This window comes from Channa argus, chromosome 4, assembly GCF_033026475.1.
Source record: "Channa argus isolate prfri chromosome 4, Channa argus male v1.0, whole genome shotgun sequence".
Lineage (NCBI taxonomy): Eukaryota > Metazoa > Chordata > Actinopteri > Anabantiformes > Channidae > Channa > Channa argus.
This window is the reverse complement of record NC_090200.1, coordinates 8,526,388-8,544,312: the sequence shown is the minus strand read 5'-3', so window position 1 is coordinate 8,544,312 and position 17,925 is coordinate 8,526,388. Positions and strand designations below refer to the sequence as shown.

At 39.3% G+C, this 17,925-nt stretch overlaps 1 protein-coding gene across 7 annotated transcripts in view; it reads right to left on the bottom strand.

Moving 5' to 3' along the window:
• The window catches only part of peak1 (pseudopodium-enriched atypical kinase 1), an 89,226-nt gene that overhangs the window by 21,421 nt on the left and 49,880 nt on the right, over window positions 1–17,925 (bottom strand). For 6 of the 7 annotated variants that reach the window (XR_010914131.1, XM_067500651.1, XM_067500649.1 and 3 more), the window contains one exon: window positions 1,468–4,971. Coding sequence is in view for 6 of the 7 variants with exons in the window: in XM_067500651.1 (XP_067356752.1) it covers window positions 1,468–4,838 (3,371 nt within the window). In the remaining variant the exon portion in view is untranslated. Of the gene's footprint in view, window positions 1–1,467; window positions 4,972–11,126; window positions 11,226–17,925 lie in introns of all 7 variants that reach the window. The other variant, XM_067500650.1, reaches the window with a different exon arrangement.

Here is a 17,925-nt window from a genome sequence, read left to right as displayed (position 1 = left end):
ATAACTTGATTCAAGAAAAGAGTATCTTCCAACAATGGATAGCTACAATGTTACTGACACTGAAAATATATTAGCTTTGATAAAACTAAGCATATTAAAAAAGGACATGAGTAGACAGGTAGATCCAGGTAAATGATGGATGTTTTATTAGTGAATCAGGAGAAATGCATTAAGCTTGTCACTGTACATTCCAGTTCAAAAAATTAAACTGAAACATTTTCCTGTTAACAAAAAGTAGCATTTGAAAAATTAAGCTTAAACAATGATTTAAAATGTTTCCACTCTATCACCCAGCCTGCTCTTTAAGTGAAAATGTACCTCAAGAAATCAAACATGAAGGCAACAGCAGGTCAAAGGCAAATAATTAACCCAAAACACAATCATACGACAGCGCGAGAGATCTGGGTGTGTATATGTGTGAGGCTTTGATGCAATAGGTGAAGAGACTAGTTGTTTATGTGGCTGACATGTAACACACTGAGATCCCACTCTTAACCACTGAGCACAAACTTCTGCCTTTCAAGAAATAGATAACATTAAGGGAAGGACAATACAGATTGTACAGTCAGTGCCTTCTTGCTGTTGGAAAGCAGCAACACCAAATTCAGAATAAACTCCTCTATATGTGGTGAGAAGAGTTATAATAGAGTAAGAAGGAATACCAGCACATAGGAGGAGCAATTGCAAAAGATTGAGCAAAACATATAAAAACAACCTTGCATAGTTTAAAGTAACTTTTGGTTTTGTGTAAGGTTATTCTTGCTATGGTTCTTCAATAGCTGCATATAGTAAGTGCGTTGTCTGGTAAGCACTGTCTCATACGTCATCTCTTCCAACAAATACATATAATGACTATTTTGATCTTTACTAACATTTACTGATTATTATACGCTATATTCTGACCGGTCACTGAATGCCTCGCAACCTGGATGATCAACACAACTTGGAGGGCCTACACTGTGTACGGTCCCTGAACATACTGTAGTGCACCAGAGAAGCAGCTATCAGCTCACTACACCTTCTAAAGTATATAGACACAATTTCAATTTTTTAAAGTCAGGCCTATGCACAAAGACAGATGAAAGATCAGCTTATGGCTGAAAATAAGCTGGAAATTGTACTAAATTCGTAAACCCTATAGGGAGCCACTATTTGTATGTAGGAAACTCCACCACAAGTGAGAAGAGTGGAGGTTGTCGAGGTTCTCGGTTCAGTTTTTGACATTGTTTTAGTGTTGGTTTCTGTACCGTTACAACCCAAACTACACAAAGAAGTACCTACTGGTCTGTATGTGTAAATCCTAAACAACAAATATGGAATATGGAATTTTATCACATAATATTTATTGTAAATGAGTTTCAGACAAATTTTCTTTACTACAAAGTACAAATTAGGGCTTTACTTTGGTCTCTGGGGAATCTTTTAATATAATAGGTCAGATGAATAAATATAACTTTGGATAAATACCTGAAGGTCTTGCTGATAAGATCAACTCCAGTAGTGTATGAAGGTGCTGTTTGGCCTTGGCTCAAAGGCTTGGGTTCCGTGTTCTTTTCGGGTGTTAGTGGTATAGTTTCTCTGCGCTCCTCTACTCGTAGTTCACCATCTCCTTCGCCAGGGGTGCTCCCTCCATCAGGTTTGTAAGTGAAAATGATGGTTGGCTTCTGTGTGGGATCTTCTGGTTTGGCCTCTGTAAACCAGTGATGATGCTGAATTGGTGGTGGTGGAAGAATGTGAATGACTGTTCCATCAAGCCCAACCAGCTTGCCCTTCTCCTTTTCTCTCTCCACCTTCTCTCTTTGCTCATCCTCATCTTTCCGCCTACGAAAAAAGCTCTTAAAGGAGATCCAGCGTTTGGGTTTGGTATTTTCTGTTGAAATACGTCTTGCCTCTGCACCTGAACTTCCTTCGCCTTCACTTGGTCGCACAGGAGAACTGGAAGCAGAGCTCTTGGTCCAGTTGCCAAAATGTCTCTGAAGGATGTTCGATGCATGATATGGGGAAGATGTAGATCTAGGAGGGGGGAAGGGGGCATTAGGCTCTGATCGGGGGCTGGAGAGTGGAACAGCAGCAGAGGCACTCTGGGATTTAGACAAAACTTTTAAAGGTGTGTCCTTTTTGGGCTTGGAAATACAGCCATCAGCGGTAGAAAATAGAGACTTGGGTCGGGTCAGAGTTTCTTTCATTGCATCAGGTGGTAGGGCATATAGCTCCTCAGAACTGAAGGTTTTGTCCTGTGCTAAAGGCGACTCTGGAGGAGATTGTGGGGGCTGGATAGAGGCCACAATCTGTGAAAGCACAGCACTGGCCTCCTCCCTATGGTTTGCCACTATCCCAGAACACATAGTTAAGTGTGTATCATCATCTTTACTGTAAGTAGTATCTCCACTTGTCTTGCAAGTGCGTGCAACAGCATTAGTAGTAGGGCTGGTCTTCGGTAGGTCTGCAGTAATGGAAAGAATGGCAGAGGAATTTGTTGATGCAGCTGGAGAGAGTGCCCCACTTGTAGAGCTCATCAGACTCCCGGTCACAGTGTTAAAGTCTGTAGTGGTTCTTGTATGTAGATTTGGTGCTTTTGACACTGCTTCAGGTGCAAGTTTAGTCTCTTCACAAGAGACTCTTTCTGATGTGTATCTACCAGAGACAGCTTTCTCTGTTGTGGAAGACTGGACACTCTCAGAAGAGCCAATCTCTTCATAAGTATGGCTAACTACCCTAGTACCCAAACCTTTTGGCTGTGGCAGTTCCCCACTAAGTCCCAAGAAGCTCTTGTACACAGCTAAATTGTCATATGCACTTGGATTTATAACAATGGGTACCTTTACTGCATTCTTGGAGCTACGGGCATAGGCTGGCTCATCTCGAATAATAATGGGGAAAGGAGGCATGCCTGCATTATTAAAACTGTTAAACTTAATCTCTGATAAGTTGGGGGATTTCACAGGTACAGTACGAGAGGAAGATAGCCCAGCAGTGGGAGAAGTGGGAGCTGACTTGTGACTGCAGTGCAGTGTAGGAATGGAGGGAACAGGATTACTCCCAACCTCAAGATCCACTTTAGGTATCTTCTGGCGAGGACTTGTGCTTGATGTCCACACTTCTTGGTAGCGTATGCTCCCTGTTTTTTTCCGGGAAGTACTTGACAGAGCAGCAGTTGTGGATGACGCTGGCATCACAGGCGAAGCTGGGGAAACAGGAGATGTTGGAGACATAGGCTGACCGGAAGGATTGCTACAAAATGATGTAGGGCTAGAAGGCATTGAAAAGTTTTTGTGTTTTGGAGTAGAGTCTTGAATCTGTTCATCTTTGTTGGCCATGGATGCTGACACATCCACTACAGTGTAAGGCTTACAGATTAATGATTTTTCCAAATTTACGACACGGTATGGTTTAGCTTGCTCCTCAGTGGGACTAAAACTGATAGTGACAGGCTGACCTGGAAGAGCCTGGGGCATTGGTATGCCTTCTTGACCATCCTGATCTTCTAATCGTATGGCAAGGACAGCTTTGTGTGTTTCAGTCACCTTCAGTGGACTCAATGCTTTTTGGGTAGGCTCTTTTTTAGGAGACGTGCAGGGGACAGGTTCCTTAGAAAATGTAGGAGAATGCACGCCATTTCGAAGAGCACATGGGGCACTGCTTGCACTGCTGGAGGTTGTTCGAGAATCTTCTGGTAGCGATGATGAGGACTCAGGGGAAGTGGTAAACTCAGAATTTGATTGCAAACTACTACCTTGCATTTCATGAAGTCCATATGGAAGAAGAGCTCCATTGGAGTCCATGGAGGGGTATCCATTTAAGATCTCATCATAGCTGTCATCATAATCCACTGCACAAATACGCTGCAGAGAGCGGTTGCGAAGTGGCACAGTATTCCACTTTTTACCTGCAGCAAAGGGGACTGGAGACAATGTGGCAGCACGGAAATTTGCAAATCGTGGTTGACCTCGCATGCGAATCTCCATAGCTAGTAATTCTTCATCACTTTCATCCCAGCTCTCATGTTCATCATCATCCCTTTCAGTCTCTTCCTCCTCATCCTCATCATCTTCACCTTCACTAGACAACTCTGGGTAGCAAAAGCGACCACCCTCTGCACTGATGACTTCTGTGCTGTCGCTAAGAGATACCCGTTTTTGAGAAGTACCACCACCACTACTACTGCTTCCAATGGCCAGACAGCTTGAAGCTGGAAGGCCTCTTTCCAAGGACCGTCGGTATGAACTACTGATTCGTCCCCAAAACAAGTCTTTAGAGCCAGAAAGAGCTGTGGGGCAAGGTCCAGGGCTTAACCCAGCAATCTCCTTTAGAACATCTGTTAGTCCACTGTTGTTATTTCCACTTGGGGTCCTTGGGCTAAGTTGTCCATAACCCTCTATCTCATCACTGCCATCCTCCCCTTCATTGTTGTTACTAGGCCCACCAGGCCTCTTACGGTTCCGTCCATTGTGGTTCCAGATTGAGAAGGCTGATGGTTTGCCCTGTTCTAATACATTTGGTGGTCTTTGTAGGTTGCCATCAGAGTCCAGCCCTGTAGAGGAGCAAGGCAGCATCATAGTAGGCTTAACAGCAATGGTTGGCTTCTTGGCCACTGGTGGACGGAAGTGTCCTGTGCGGGCAGACCCACTGCCAGCCCTTTGTGAGCTGTTGGTAAAGTTAGGATTGGCTCTGAGTCCAGCAGGGTGTGGAATTGGTTGCTGAGTTGCTGGGGACCTGTGCTCAGAGGGAGGTCTCCCTCCACCACTTGGAGCCAGACAGTGCAGACTCTTGGGTTTAAAGCAGTTCTTGCACTCGCCTGGTTTCCATACGTGCTCAGTGAAGGTACTGCAGGCGGACATGGCTGCTAGTCCAGTAATGCAGCCTACTTTATCAATGCACAGGAAACCCCTCCATGATCCTTCAGGTTTCAGGAACCAACTGTAGTACAACAATGATGACACTATTCAAGTCTCAAAATGGGGGATTCTGAACCTGAAATAGGAAAATGAGAGAGAAAGAAGTTTTAGAAATACAAAATGTATTACTATTTTTCAAAAATATTCTTTGATTTCTTTGCCACGAATATTTCACTGAAAAAAAAGTATGCATAAAAGGTGGAAACTTATGTATTTACAAAAATGTTTGTGTAATAAAATACAGACCCAAACAAGGAAAACAAGTTTATATTGGTCTACATTGATCACATTGCTATATTGAAGTAAGACCGTGCACTAGAGAGGGAAAGAACAGGGTGGAAAAAAACAACTTGTGTGAAAGGGAATTTGAATGAGGAATGTAGCGCTACACCATCTCCATTAGGTGGCAAACTTTCTCCACTTAGCAGCCAATCTATTGTATCAGCCAGTGATGTGTTTCCTCATACCCCACAACTAGACCTTCAAAACTCAGAGGAGAGGAGGAGAAGTGAAGAGGATTAAAAGCTCTTATTTCAGAATTGCTGTCCTGTGATGTTGTTGGCCATTTCAGACAGGCTTAGTTGAAAGAAAGGTACTGATATTGTCAATGAATCAAAACCTCAAAGCTCTAAATCCTATAAGCTAAAGCAGTTACATGGAAAATGGAAACCAAAGGTCTTTCAGCTGAGGTCACATGTACTGAAGTCTGACAAATGGCATGGGGGCTCATATAAAGTCTGAAAGCTGAAGAACACTGAAACAATTTTTGTGGTTTGTCTCAGTACTCCAGCAAACTATACCTGAGATAAAAATTAATGGCAGAGTGCCTGTGGGATGTCAATATTGAATAACCAGTGTAAGTTACATTATAAATAATAATAAATCTAATGAAGAACAAGGAAATCCCATTATTAAAATAAGACTTATCCCAACTGACCAGGCCACACCGTCACACAAGCTCTTGAATACATTAACATCAAATCCACAAATAATAAGTGGTATTTGACTCAAGTAACCAACTAAAATCAAGATATTTCTTGAATATCACATTGGATTCTGCATGTTACTTATCCATTTTCACATATTATTTACGGTTTGTTCTCAGTAAGCCTCTCAAGTACAGCCTATTTTTAACACTTTTGGACAAAAGTTACACATACAGTACATTTAACTATTAAGCAGAGGTGATTTCTAAAGCAACTTACAAGTAGGAAGCAAACATCTAAGGTAACAAAGGGTTCAGTCTCCAGTGTCTTGCCCATGGACATTTAGTCCTGTGGCCAGGAGGCATCAGGAGTCAAACCACTGATCTGTGTTGACCTGTTTCCTGGACGACTGCTCTACCAACTGACCTACAACTACCAAGTACGAATAAGGAAAGAAATGGAGGTTAGAAGGGACTAGAAGGGAAAATGTTGTGTGTATAAAACTTCCAAATATTGTCCCACAACATTGTGTTGCTTTTGATTATTATTTTTGCTATTGTACTGTTAAATTTAATTCTACTTAGTCACATCTTAATGCAAATAAAATCAGGTAACTAATTTCAGTGTTTACTTAAATTGAGTTTTCTTTAGCTTATTCAAATAATTTCACAGATAACACTAGGTAATACAAAAATACATGGCTTTCAAATCCCAAAAGGATGTAGATATCTGGATTATGAAGATACAAAGGTTTGTTTAATTGTTACCACTAAAGCTACACCATATGCATCTTCACTTGATCACATTATTCAAAATTGAATTGTCAATATTAAGACAATAAAATTGTTGAACCGACCCAAGTTTAAAAAAAAAAGAAAAAAAAAAGAAATAAGACTGTAGGATTAGGGAAAATACAAAGCAATCATTGCATGCCTGCATCTGCTCAACTATTCATTTGGCTGCTATCATAAATGTGCTTTTCTTCTATGGAGACATATCAATAGTTTCAAGCTTTCTCCCTCAGCCAGCAATGCCTGATTAAATGATCTTTGCTGAAGCAATATTCCATCTATTGGCTGGGGCAAGATAGCTTATTCAGCTCTGTTTGACATATAAAGGCAGCCAAAGGATTATCATACAATGCTTGGCCTCAATACACTACTGGATGTGGTATACGTCTGAGAAAAATACCCATACAAAGAGATCCCAGAGTGAGGAAGTGAACTCCTACATCTTATTTGACTATGAACAATGATAAATCCAAATAATGATTGTGCAGATAATTTACAACAACTTCAGGGATGAGTCAAAGTAGAAAAAGATTGGGTTCTATATGCTTATAAATATATTTTGTAATAAATTATTGAAAAAATAAATGTGAGCTTGTCTGTGCTTTTATTAAATAAAGCTTAGGCTATCACTCTTCTTAGGTTTGATATTGACAACGAAAGGTGAATCAGTCTTCTCATCAATCTAACAAGGTCATGTGTGTCAGATCCTGTACGGAAAGATGTCACTATGACAACACTCAGCCCAGTACCAGACACAACAGAGTCGGATATCCTCCAAACTTATTCTCAGGTTTAGGCCCATGACCTACATGTCACACAACAGGATGAATCTTAAAAATTCAATTATGTTTTGCACATCGAGAAAAAAAAAGTTTTCATGAGGTCTACACCTCTTTGTAATTTTATTTCTGACCTGATCGGAGTTGGTGTGGTTGACAGAGTGAACAATCTTGTTTTAAAGTAAAGATAAAGTCTCTTTTTGCGTTTACTTTCTTTCATGGTGCATTCTGTTAAGATAATTCTGCCTTTTTGTTTCTGATTGCACTTCAGAGAATCAAGAAACACTTCCACAATCGAGCAAACATGGCACTTTTACAGTTTTTTATGAAGCAGGAAGAAAAAGAAAAGTAGTGCCATGTTGTAACACGACACAACAACATCTTATCTGGGATGACAGCTGTGCCTTGCAGACGCCAACAGCACAATCTGCCCACAATCCTTTTTTTAAATCATACAGTTTTTTTTTTTTTTTTTTAAGTTTGCCCACCTCACAGTTTGGGGCACATCATTAAAATATGATAACTTTAATGTATAGAAAGAGCAGGGAGACCTTAGTGGAAAAAAGCAATCTCTCTTTCTTATGTAACCGTCTTTGTCATTTTTATTTGAACATCAAAATGAGTATCTGTGGCTACTGTATTCTCTTTGCATTATAAGTGTTCATGGCCAACAGCCAAATAATAGCCTGCTATCTTTGACCAACTTTAATTATGTAAGATATTACACAAGACTATTGAAAGGTGAATAATAATACAAAATCTTCAATAAACACATAACATTTTTATTACAGTACAAATGTGCTACTAAACACATACTGTACAACACACACACTAAAACTTTTTTCTAGCCCAGAGAATTTTCTACAATATTGACCGTGTGTTACTAAACCAATCTTTGTGTGTCCATAGTTGACTCTGTAACGTCTTTGATTAAAGATATGAAGAAACACAAAGATGCCAGTCACAGCAGATTCTCGAAAAACAAGGTGCAGGCGTATCTGTCTCTTCCTTCAAATTTCTGCCTTTTCCTACTAGCTTTTTTAAAGTGTTATAACTAGCTACTTTTAATACACACTTTATAAGATAATATTATCCTAAAAGTTTGGAAAGCCATAATAATGGGCATAATTAATTCACATTTCTGCAGCAAGAACCTGTTATCTTCAGCTGCACCAGTCTGTCCTCAAAATTGTTTTTCTCCATTTACTGTACTAACGCTGCCTTTTCTTCCTATTCTATTCTATCAAAGTTTTTTTTTTGTGTGTGTTTTCCCTCTGCCTAAGATTTCCCACTTTACTCTCCTTTTGACTTGTCCATTCCGACACACGCTGTTTCTCTTGAATGTTTTTCACACATTTGCTCTCTCCTCTCAGATGTATAAATTTGCTTCCCCTCTGTCCATTTTTACTTCAAAATGCCAAAAAGTAACTATATATTGAGGAATATGTATCTGTGCAGCCAGAGAACCTAATTTGTGATTGGGTCATAGGATTATACAACTCTTACAGCTGACAACTCATGCGGTTACCATGCCAAATATTCACAAAAAAAGAACCACATGCACAGACTGATCCATGCCCATATGCATGATCCAAATGTTTATAGCCAATTAAATACTTAATATTCAGTGGCACTACTGCTCATTTGTCAAAGACAAAAATCTGACAACAAACCAGTGTCACAGATGACAACACAAAAACAAACAAAGCTTTGCCTCATTAAAAAAAAAGAAAAAAAGACAGTAATTTTACCATGGTAGCAGCTGAACTCAACTCATCTCTGCTTGAGGTAATGCCAAGTAGCTCATTTCCCACTGCAGGTATAATACCCTCTCAATGTAACTGGTCGTCATAGCGACACTACACGAATGTGAACAATAGGGGATCGAATCGAAGGAATGTTTTTCTGCAATTCTCAGTATGTGGTTATTTGGAAAACCAAGACCAACATTTAGTTTCAAAAAAGGCTGAAGGGAGCAAGACAAAAGATTTCTTCAGAGCTCAAATGATAAGACAATTGTGGTTACTCGAAGTAGATGCTGTGGCAGTGATATACCTTTCTGACCAGATCAGTAGTATGCAGAGTTATTTTGTCAGCTTTTAGTATCATCTCTGATGATACCAAACATGGTACCAATACAGTACCAGGTATCAGGTACTATCCACAACTTTTACCAAAAGTAAAACTAAAACAATCAAGTCAAGTTGACCTAGTACCTGCAGTGAGAAAAACCTATGTGATGAGACATTGCAGGGTGGGTTTCCGTTTCTGCAACTGCAGTTGCTGGTGTAGAATTAGCCGTTCACATCAGATACAGTGCTGACCCCTGAATCTGTGACCATCTGCTCATGATCTGAAACCAGCAAACACTGTCTAGTTTTGTGCTATGTGAGATATTACACAACACTTGCTAATGGTGCCACTATCACTAAGCCACAAAGTGAGACCCAGATTTGTACTGGGATAAGAATAACTTCTGACGGCCGACTGGTGAGACAGAACTTTATTTACCCAAAGCTACTCAGTGAGACTTATGCATAAAACATATCCGTCTGTCTGTGATTTACAGAAAAAAAAGTTGAAGATATCCGTTTAGCATGCAGTGAACTTGCCCCAATCTTAGCAATAAGGTAAACGCAATTGCAGTGCAATAGAAGACAACGTTTCAGCATGACTTCACCCCAAACGCCAAAGTCATACAGAAAAGAAAAATAAAAGGCCAGAATCTGTTTTTCAAAATGGCCTTTTAACTTTATTACAATCCAGTTTTCCTTGGGGTCAAATAAGTGTGTTTATTGTGAATTCTAGAATGTCTTAAGACGACCCAAATGTCAAAACATGGCTATAATTTCATGCAAATAATGTGTTGTGCAATAAATACGAAAATAAAAATACTTTGATTTAGGATACACAGAGTCATAAACCCTTGCATAAAGAAAATATAGCACCCTTTAAAGAATTGGTAGGGTCTTAATTCCAGTCTATGGACCAATACATATTAAAAAAGTAGCTCGAAAACCACATTGCTTAATGCTTACCATTAAGCAACAACATTCCAATGAAGAGAAGGACATACACTTGTAGGGAGAGGCCTATTATCGCACTACCCGCTCTTGGTTTCAGCTTAAACTACATTTACGGTTTTATCTTTTCTATGTACAAACAAATCTTTATTTACTCTCAAATTGCCCATGATGTATTGAGTACATGCACTCATGAAACACTATTGAGCACAGTCATGCTGATTCGATAACCACAACAGAAAAATGTGAAAGTATTCTGGGTTCTAAACCATGACACAGAAAATCATATACACTAAAGCGGCTCTTCGGTGACTTTCTAAATTGTTGCTCAACTACAACAATAAATCTGTGGAGCAACACTAAAAAAGTTGTAATAATTTGTCTACTGAATTAATAGGTTATGGTCTTATGGACATGAATGTTTTTGATTACTATATTAATTACTGCCTTGTGGTCTCTTTTAAGTACTTGGAGGCTATATTATGCTTTTTGTAATTTTACTTGTAATTTAACTGTTGTGATGATGGGTGTCCATTTAAAACAATGGGAAATTCTAATATGTGAGCTCAATTTAATAAAAAAAAATAATATATATCGCACAAAATCAAAACGCACAAAAGTCTGTCTGTTATGACGAAGCAGTTGTGAGAATTTCCCAAAGCTTTCAAGTGGCCTTCTCTGGAACCCTCTAAAATGTTTCAGTTGTGCCCACCTGCTCTGATATTACACCCATGACTCAGCACTCGGCTTGGCCCACCAGCAGTCTTCCAAAAGGTGGCCCCAGAACACAGTGGACTCTGGGTGAGGGGGGCTGTAAGGAAACAGCAGAGTTTCATAAAGAAAAAAGTTGCATAAAGGCTAAACATTTAAGCCTGAAACTATGCATAGTACGGCCTCCTTGAAGTTCGATTACACCTTGACAGTTGAATCCAGTTATAAACTTAAAAAGACTAAAAATGACTGAAAATAATTTTAATAAATGGAAAGATGTCAAAAAGTAAGGCAACAAAACAAGAGACAGAAAGCTCAGATTGAAATTTCAAATCAGGTTCTAGCACTCTCACCTCTCCATAGAGAGGCAATGTTTTTCTCCTAAGAAAAGTCAGTTTGGTGAGGACAGAAGCTACTTTACCACCCAGAGCACGTTTGTAGAGAGGGAGTGGAAGCTTGCTGAGCCTGGTACATCATAGTGGAATAACTGAGGCTGAAAGCTGAAGCCACCAGGAGATGGGATATGGGATTTTCTGCTGCTTTACAGGAGAGGGTTTGAATGATAAGACAGCCAATGTAGTGGGCTGAAGAAGAGCAGAATAGATATGAAATAGGAGCAGAACAGCAGAGCAACATGCTCTGTGTGTATGCTGTGCTGGGAGATGACTTAAGGCAACAATAAGCAAGTTTGTGGTATGAAAAGTTCTTTCAAAATATTCCAATCCCCTATTGTTGCAGAGGGGCTGTGTATACATCTTTAAGATATTTCTGTTTGGATCAAAGCCAAATGGGCCAAGAACAGACACTGTTAGTGATGTGGCAGTTAACCAATGTCACTTTTTACCATTTAATGTTGTGGTATACATGTTATGGTCCTGGAATCCATCAAGAGAGAAATCATTCCATTTGATATGTTTTTTGTTTTTTCTGTTCTTTCAGATCACCTGTTCTTGTGTTATCAAAATGGATTCCAAGCTGAATTTAAAAACAATAAAAAAAGCTATAATTATTCCAATCCATTCAACATTCAAACAACTTTAGTAATCCCAGAGGGAAATTAATTTGCCATGTTGTATTTTCTATTTCATACCAAAAGAGGCATGAAAATGATTTTCAGTGACTGGAGTACATTACATGTCCAAATTCATGTTGCGGTTCAGGCTTTATATTTTGAGCTACAACTCTTTTAGAACTGTGTTTCTCTTTTGTTTTTACATCACCAAGAATTTAGGAACACGAAATGCTATTGGGTTCAGAGCTCTACTCTAACAAAACACTCATGTCCTACACTCTGTACTGTCAATGAATGCACCAGGGCTGCTGCTGTGACAGACAGCTCAAGCTATGCCTTCTATAACAGTGGCTGCAGACAAATTAAGCTCATCCACAACATTCTGAAATTTAAAAATCCACAGGGGAAAGTGACTTCTATGAGAAACTTTATGTAAATAACATTTTCTGTCAGACCATACGCAGTCTTTGGTCTAAAAATGGGGCAGCATTGCCCCGTTAACTCGTTAATGATCTCTACTTACATTCATTCTTTCACTCAGCTGTGTGCAAGTTACTGCCTGCAGCCTTTGGTTACACATATGTGCAGTTGGAGAATACCCATTACAAACCATATACCATTTTCATGGCATAGTGATTGGCATTCTCAAAGACCCCCCTTCTTTTATCCGGGCTCAGGAACGGCACCAAGGTCATCACCTGGTGGGGTGGGATTCGAACACGCTGCCTACTGCATCCCAACACAATGCTCTACCACTGAATCACCAGACTTAAATATTTAAAAGACTCTGAACTTTACGGAGAGGTGGGATGTCTGCAACATTGCTGCAAAGTGTTCAGGGTGGGGGTCATTGTCACCATGAGACCATGCACACAAGACTGTGTGGACTTGTTTGTCTTAGCTTTAGGATTGGTTTCAGAGCAGTTACGCCTCCACTGGACATCCCTTACTTTTTCCACCTGGTTTGTATGTCCATTCAGCTTATCCCATGAGTTCAAGGTTGCCATGCCACAGTTGGAAATAACAAGTAAAGCTACAGGCTCACAACAGTTGTCCGGCATTTTTGTAAAAGGCACTGCAATAAATAAAGTGCAGCCTATACTTCAATAACTCCGAGTATCTCAACTCCTTTGGGGATTAAAGCTAATGATCTTCAAATATCTCTCTCAGTTATTCAAATCAATGCCACCTCACGCCACAATTTCTGAGTTCCACTGTCTAAACTCTTCACTCGGCCATGAGTGTTGGTGATAAGTAACAGGGTCTTTCAGCATAAACTGTCTTTAGTTGAAAACAAATCAGAATGCAGCAAAGGAAGTAATTCAGAATGACACTGCCTACAGACAATAAGTTGTTCTACAAAATCTCCAGAGTGCATGATTGTGTACATGAAGGTAAACCTGCTTTTAATTTCAGAAGCACACCCACTCCAAGTCATGGCTGACTTATTCCACATTCATTCCCATTTCCTAGCAAACTTTAACTTGGCTCCATAGAGACACGCTGTCAAAATGATTGCAGAGTGTGTCTCTCCAGTGCTAAGCTGCTTTCCCACAAGTATGACCCTCATCAGCTGCTCAATTAAACAGCCTGGAAAAAATTAATAAATAAAAATTATCTTCAAAATGCAACTAAAAGTCCACTCCGTTCGGGAACTTTTTAGTGAGAAAGAAGAAAAAACAAAAACTGAAACAGAGAAAGTGACCAGGGCTTTTGCATGGCACAACATTAATACCACCTGGTGGTTTGAACATAAAACTATGATAGATTTTTTTCTATAAATATTATTAAAAATAATGATATGTGTATACGATAAAAGCCAACCATTACAAGCAGCAGCAAGCATGCAATTAAGTTTTATTAGCTGAAGAGATTCGTGTTACTCAGAATCATCACTTTGGTTACATAACAATGAGTAAATCAGTAAGTGAAAAACAGCCTGTGAAACACAGTTAAGTTACACAAATCTCAAACTAAGGGGTTAAGTATGTGAACACTGCAGTGAGTGACTTGGTATGTAATCTACAGAATGTCCCCTGACAGTTCCTTTCACAATCCAAACAACACACTGACCACAAAAAAAAAAAAAAAAAAAAAAAAAAACCCACAGAGAAAGAGTTTATTTACATCACTTCAGCTGCAACTTCTTAATACGCTAAACTCTAACTTAAAACCGCCATATTATATATATTTTTTTGTTATTAGTTACAAATGTATTCTTTTGTTGTTGGGTCCCTATTAAACAACGCAATAAGTTCCAAAACCTGAGCTGAACACAGGTTGAAGAAACCACACAAAAACAAAGTACTGTGACTCCGTCTGCCCTGTTGACTCTTGTCTCCGGGTTCCCAGAGGCTCATTAAGACTTTTTCTGTACGAAATGAACAAAACTTCTTACCGCAATATGTTTTTATTGTATATTCAATGAAATCCCCACATGGAAAATCTTAATTATATACTTTAGAAAAAGGTACTCATTCATATTTGATTCTTTTTCTTTAGAACCTGCAATTTTTTTAGTTAAGCACATAAGAAAATGTACACCATACTTTTGTTACGCTCATCTCATTATCTGCACTGTTTGTGATTCTTGCGTAGATGTAAGAAGTGCGGGGCCGTTGAAGCACACTGGCTGGCGTTCCAGCTAACGGTGGCATTCTGTAGATTCAATTTAGAAACAACCTGCAGTTTGTCTTTTCACCCACCAGACGTCGCAAAGTGTCGTCATCGTCCCACTGTCTATAGATGCATTAACAACTTCTTGGTGAAAACTAGTTTTAAAACTGATCTATCACACAGCTGCTGTCATAACCCTGTGTTTATGTTGACTTTGTCAGATGATGTGATGGACATAAGATTTCCTATAGACTGTGTTAATGTTAAAGTTAATTTCCTCTGTCAGTCTGTCAGCTGGGATTTATTATATTATTATAATCTATTCATAGGCTACTGTGTGTGTTGTTTAGAACAGTTGTTTTTTTGTAATGATTAGATTAGTTTAAAATAATCTGTTTATCCAGAAATTCTCTGGTTAATAAACTAACAGCAACATCCGCTGCCTGTTTTAATGATCATGCGCTGGCACCTAAGCAGAAACAGGAGACGTGGGGAGTCCCCACCTGTCAATCTGCAGAACCTTTTCCAGGTGAGATTGATGTGAACATCAAAACATTAAAGGACTATAAAAATAAAAGAAGATCTTCAGTCTGAAGAAGCCGCTTGGATAAGCAACGAAACATTTCTAACCAAGGAACAGAAGTCCAGTTGACATGATAAGCCTCATTTTCTTTTTATGGTGAGAGGCTTTGAAACCCCACCCCTCCAAAAAATAGGAAAAAACACATACTCTCAAGTTTCCCATAAAAACACTCAAAGCAGATGTTCATGTCTGAACAGTAAATATCTGTGTGATAGCTTCATAAAGTCAGATTAACTACAACATATTTAGGTTCCATGAAACTTTGCCATTCTCCTGCCTCTAGAATAATACTGGATATATTTTCTAATAGAGTACCTTGTTGGTGTACAAATACAGTAATACTGGTATGGTACGTCGTGGTGGGGACTATGACTTGCGCATGCACCTGGGAGCTGTAACTGTGAGTCTAAGGTGAGCGCCACCTACAGACCGTATATTATAATCACATGCCATCGTGCGGGACCATAGACGAGCAACTGCTGTAAAGAGTGACGAACTCACGTGGCAGAGACCAACACTTGAATGGCTACATCTGTATATGCGAGAACACAAATGTCCGAGTGAGATGCTCCTGAGATTATCCAGAGTTTACACCTAGGACAAAGTCCAGATTATGTGCGTGAGCCTGTGGGTTGTGGTTTTTTTTTTGTGTTTATTGTTTTGTTTTGTTTTTGTTTAACACAGCAAGGCTCTGCTGTGCTGTCTTTCCTGCAGCCTAATTTAATTTCTCATGGTGTTACTTCTGTAAGTGCTGTCCCTCACTGAAATCAAGCTCTCACTGAGATTTTCCCATGAGAATGGTTCTGACTCAGACAATCTCCCACTGTGTAATACTGTACATGGGTGAAACACTACTCCAGACATGTCTGCAGTTGATTTCTCCGGGCTACTGTCCACACTTCATATGTAAAGAAGATATGACGGGACCTAAAACTAACCACTTCATAGAGAGGGGTTAGATAAGGTAATAAATAAAGGCCCAATTTAGTAAAAATATATTTCAATTGTAAATAACAAGAAATGATTTCAGCACAGCACCACAATAAAAATATATGTTACGAGGTTATTGTGTGCTTTGTCACTTTATTCTTTTTGTCATTTCAAAATATGGGGTTCCAAACCTTACATTATGTTGATGGGAAAAATGGCGTTTTGATTTCCAGGGCTCATTCACTTTGATAAAACACAAAAAATTGGATACACTGTAATGTATTAAAAGGATAGACAGCTGGCTCTGTGTGTGTGTGTCTGTGTGTGAGTGAGTGAGTGAGTGAGTGAGTGAGTGAGTGAGTGAGTGAGTGAGTGAGTGAGTGTGTGTGTGTGTGTGATAGCTCACACTATGTGTTGCCTTATGCAAGAGTATGTGCAGCAGCTGTTTGCATTAAAGGATTCTAGGTAAAGTTCACAGGACCTTTAAAACATGTGAAAATAACATCCACCACAAACAGGGCATCTGCTTTTATCAGGTACCTAATAACTAATGCTCATGCAGTTTAGAAAATATAGGATTTCTTTGTGGTCTAGAAAGCTATTTTCCCTTGATGCATGCATTTGGAAGTGCAGGCAGGATTAAAGCTGTCGCCAGCCATATGAATGCGTCTAATCTCAGGTATTAGTCAGTGTCAACAGAAAATGCTTAACAACTGAGGAGCTTCAAGACCTGTTGCTTCTTTCCTGCCCACAGAAAGACTATTGTTAATTTTATGTTTGAACAGAAGATTGACATTTTTACTTGTCTGAGCTTTTAGCTTGTGATAAGTAAACATGAGCATTGAATGGATAGTGGGGGCTGTAAGTCTTAAACAAGTAAAACATTTTGCTGCAGAAGATGTACATGTACTATCTACCATACCACTACATATGTATAGCACAAAGAATGCTTGTAGTGAGTAAATAAAAACTCTTTGTTTCATTACTTGTATTTTTTTTTTTTTTTGGCAAATGTAGTTAGTGAATACAGCTGGTTGCAATATGAGCCCGTATTCCAACTCTGCCTCCTATTTAGTTCCTTAAGTCTCAAGTCTTCCTGGAGTAAACTAAGGAATTACTCATCACTGTTGACAGACAGCGATGAGAGATGCGATAACCAAGTTTAACCCTCATACTGTAGCTTATTCACTGATTCAACACCTAATGCAAAGCAAAATAAAGAAATGGCCTCATTCATTAACAATTTCACAAGATAGCACAGTGCAGTTAGTCATGTCATTAGGCCAGGAAGGCACTGTATGGATTCGACAGCAACCTAGTGATTTTAGAATTGGGCCAAAATTCTGTTTTGTTTTTTATGTGCAGTTTAAGCAGGGATAGCACCAGATTAATAACTTTTCTCCATCCAAACCTTTCAGTCACTCTCAGCTCCATTTCATTCATTTTCCTATCTCACTCTCCGTTTTTTGTAGACTTAAAAACGTAGCGCCACATAGGATTCAGTCAAACTTCAATGGAATTATCACTACACAAACCTGACTGAACAATCCATGCAGGCTTTCAAAGTGAGCTTCACATCACGGCGAAATGACTGCACAGAGTGAGCAGTGAAGTCTGAGGTTCTGGCTAATTCAAATAAGAAGTGGGAGTTAACACACC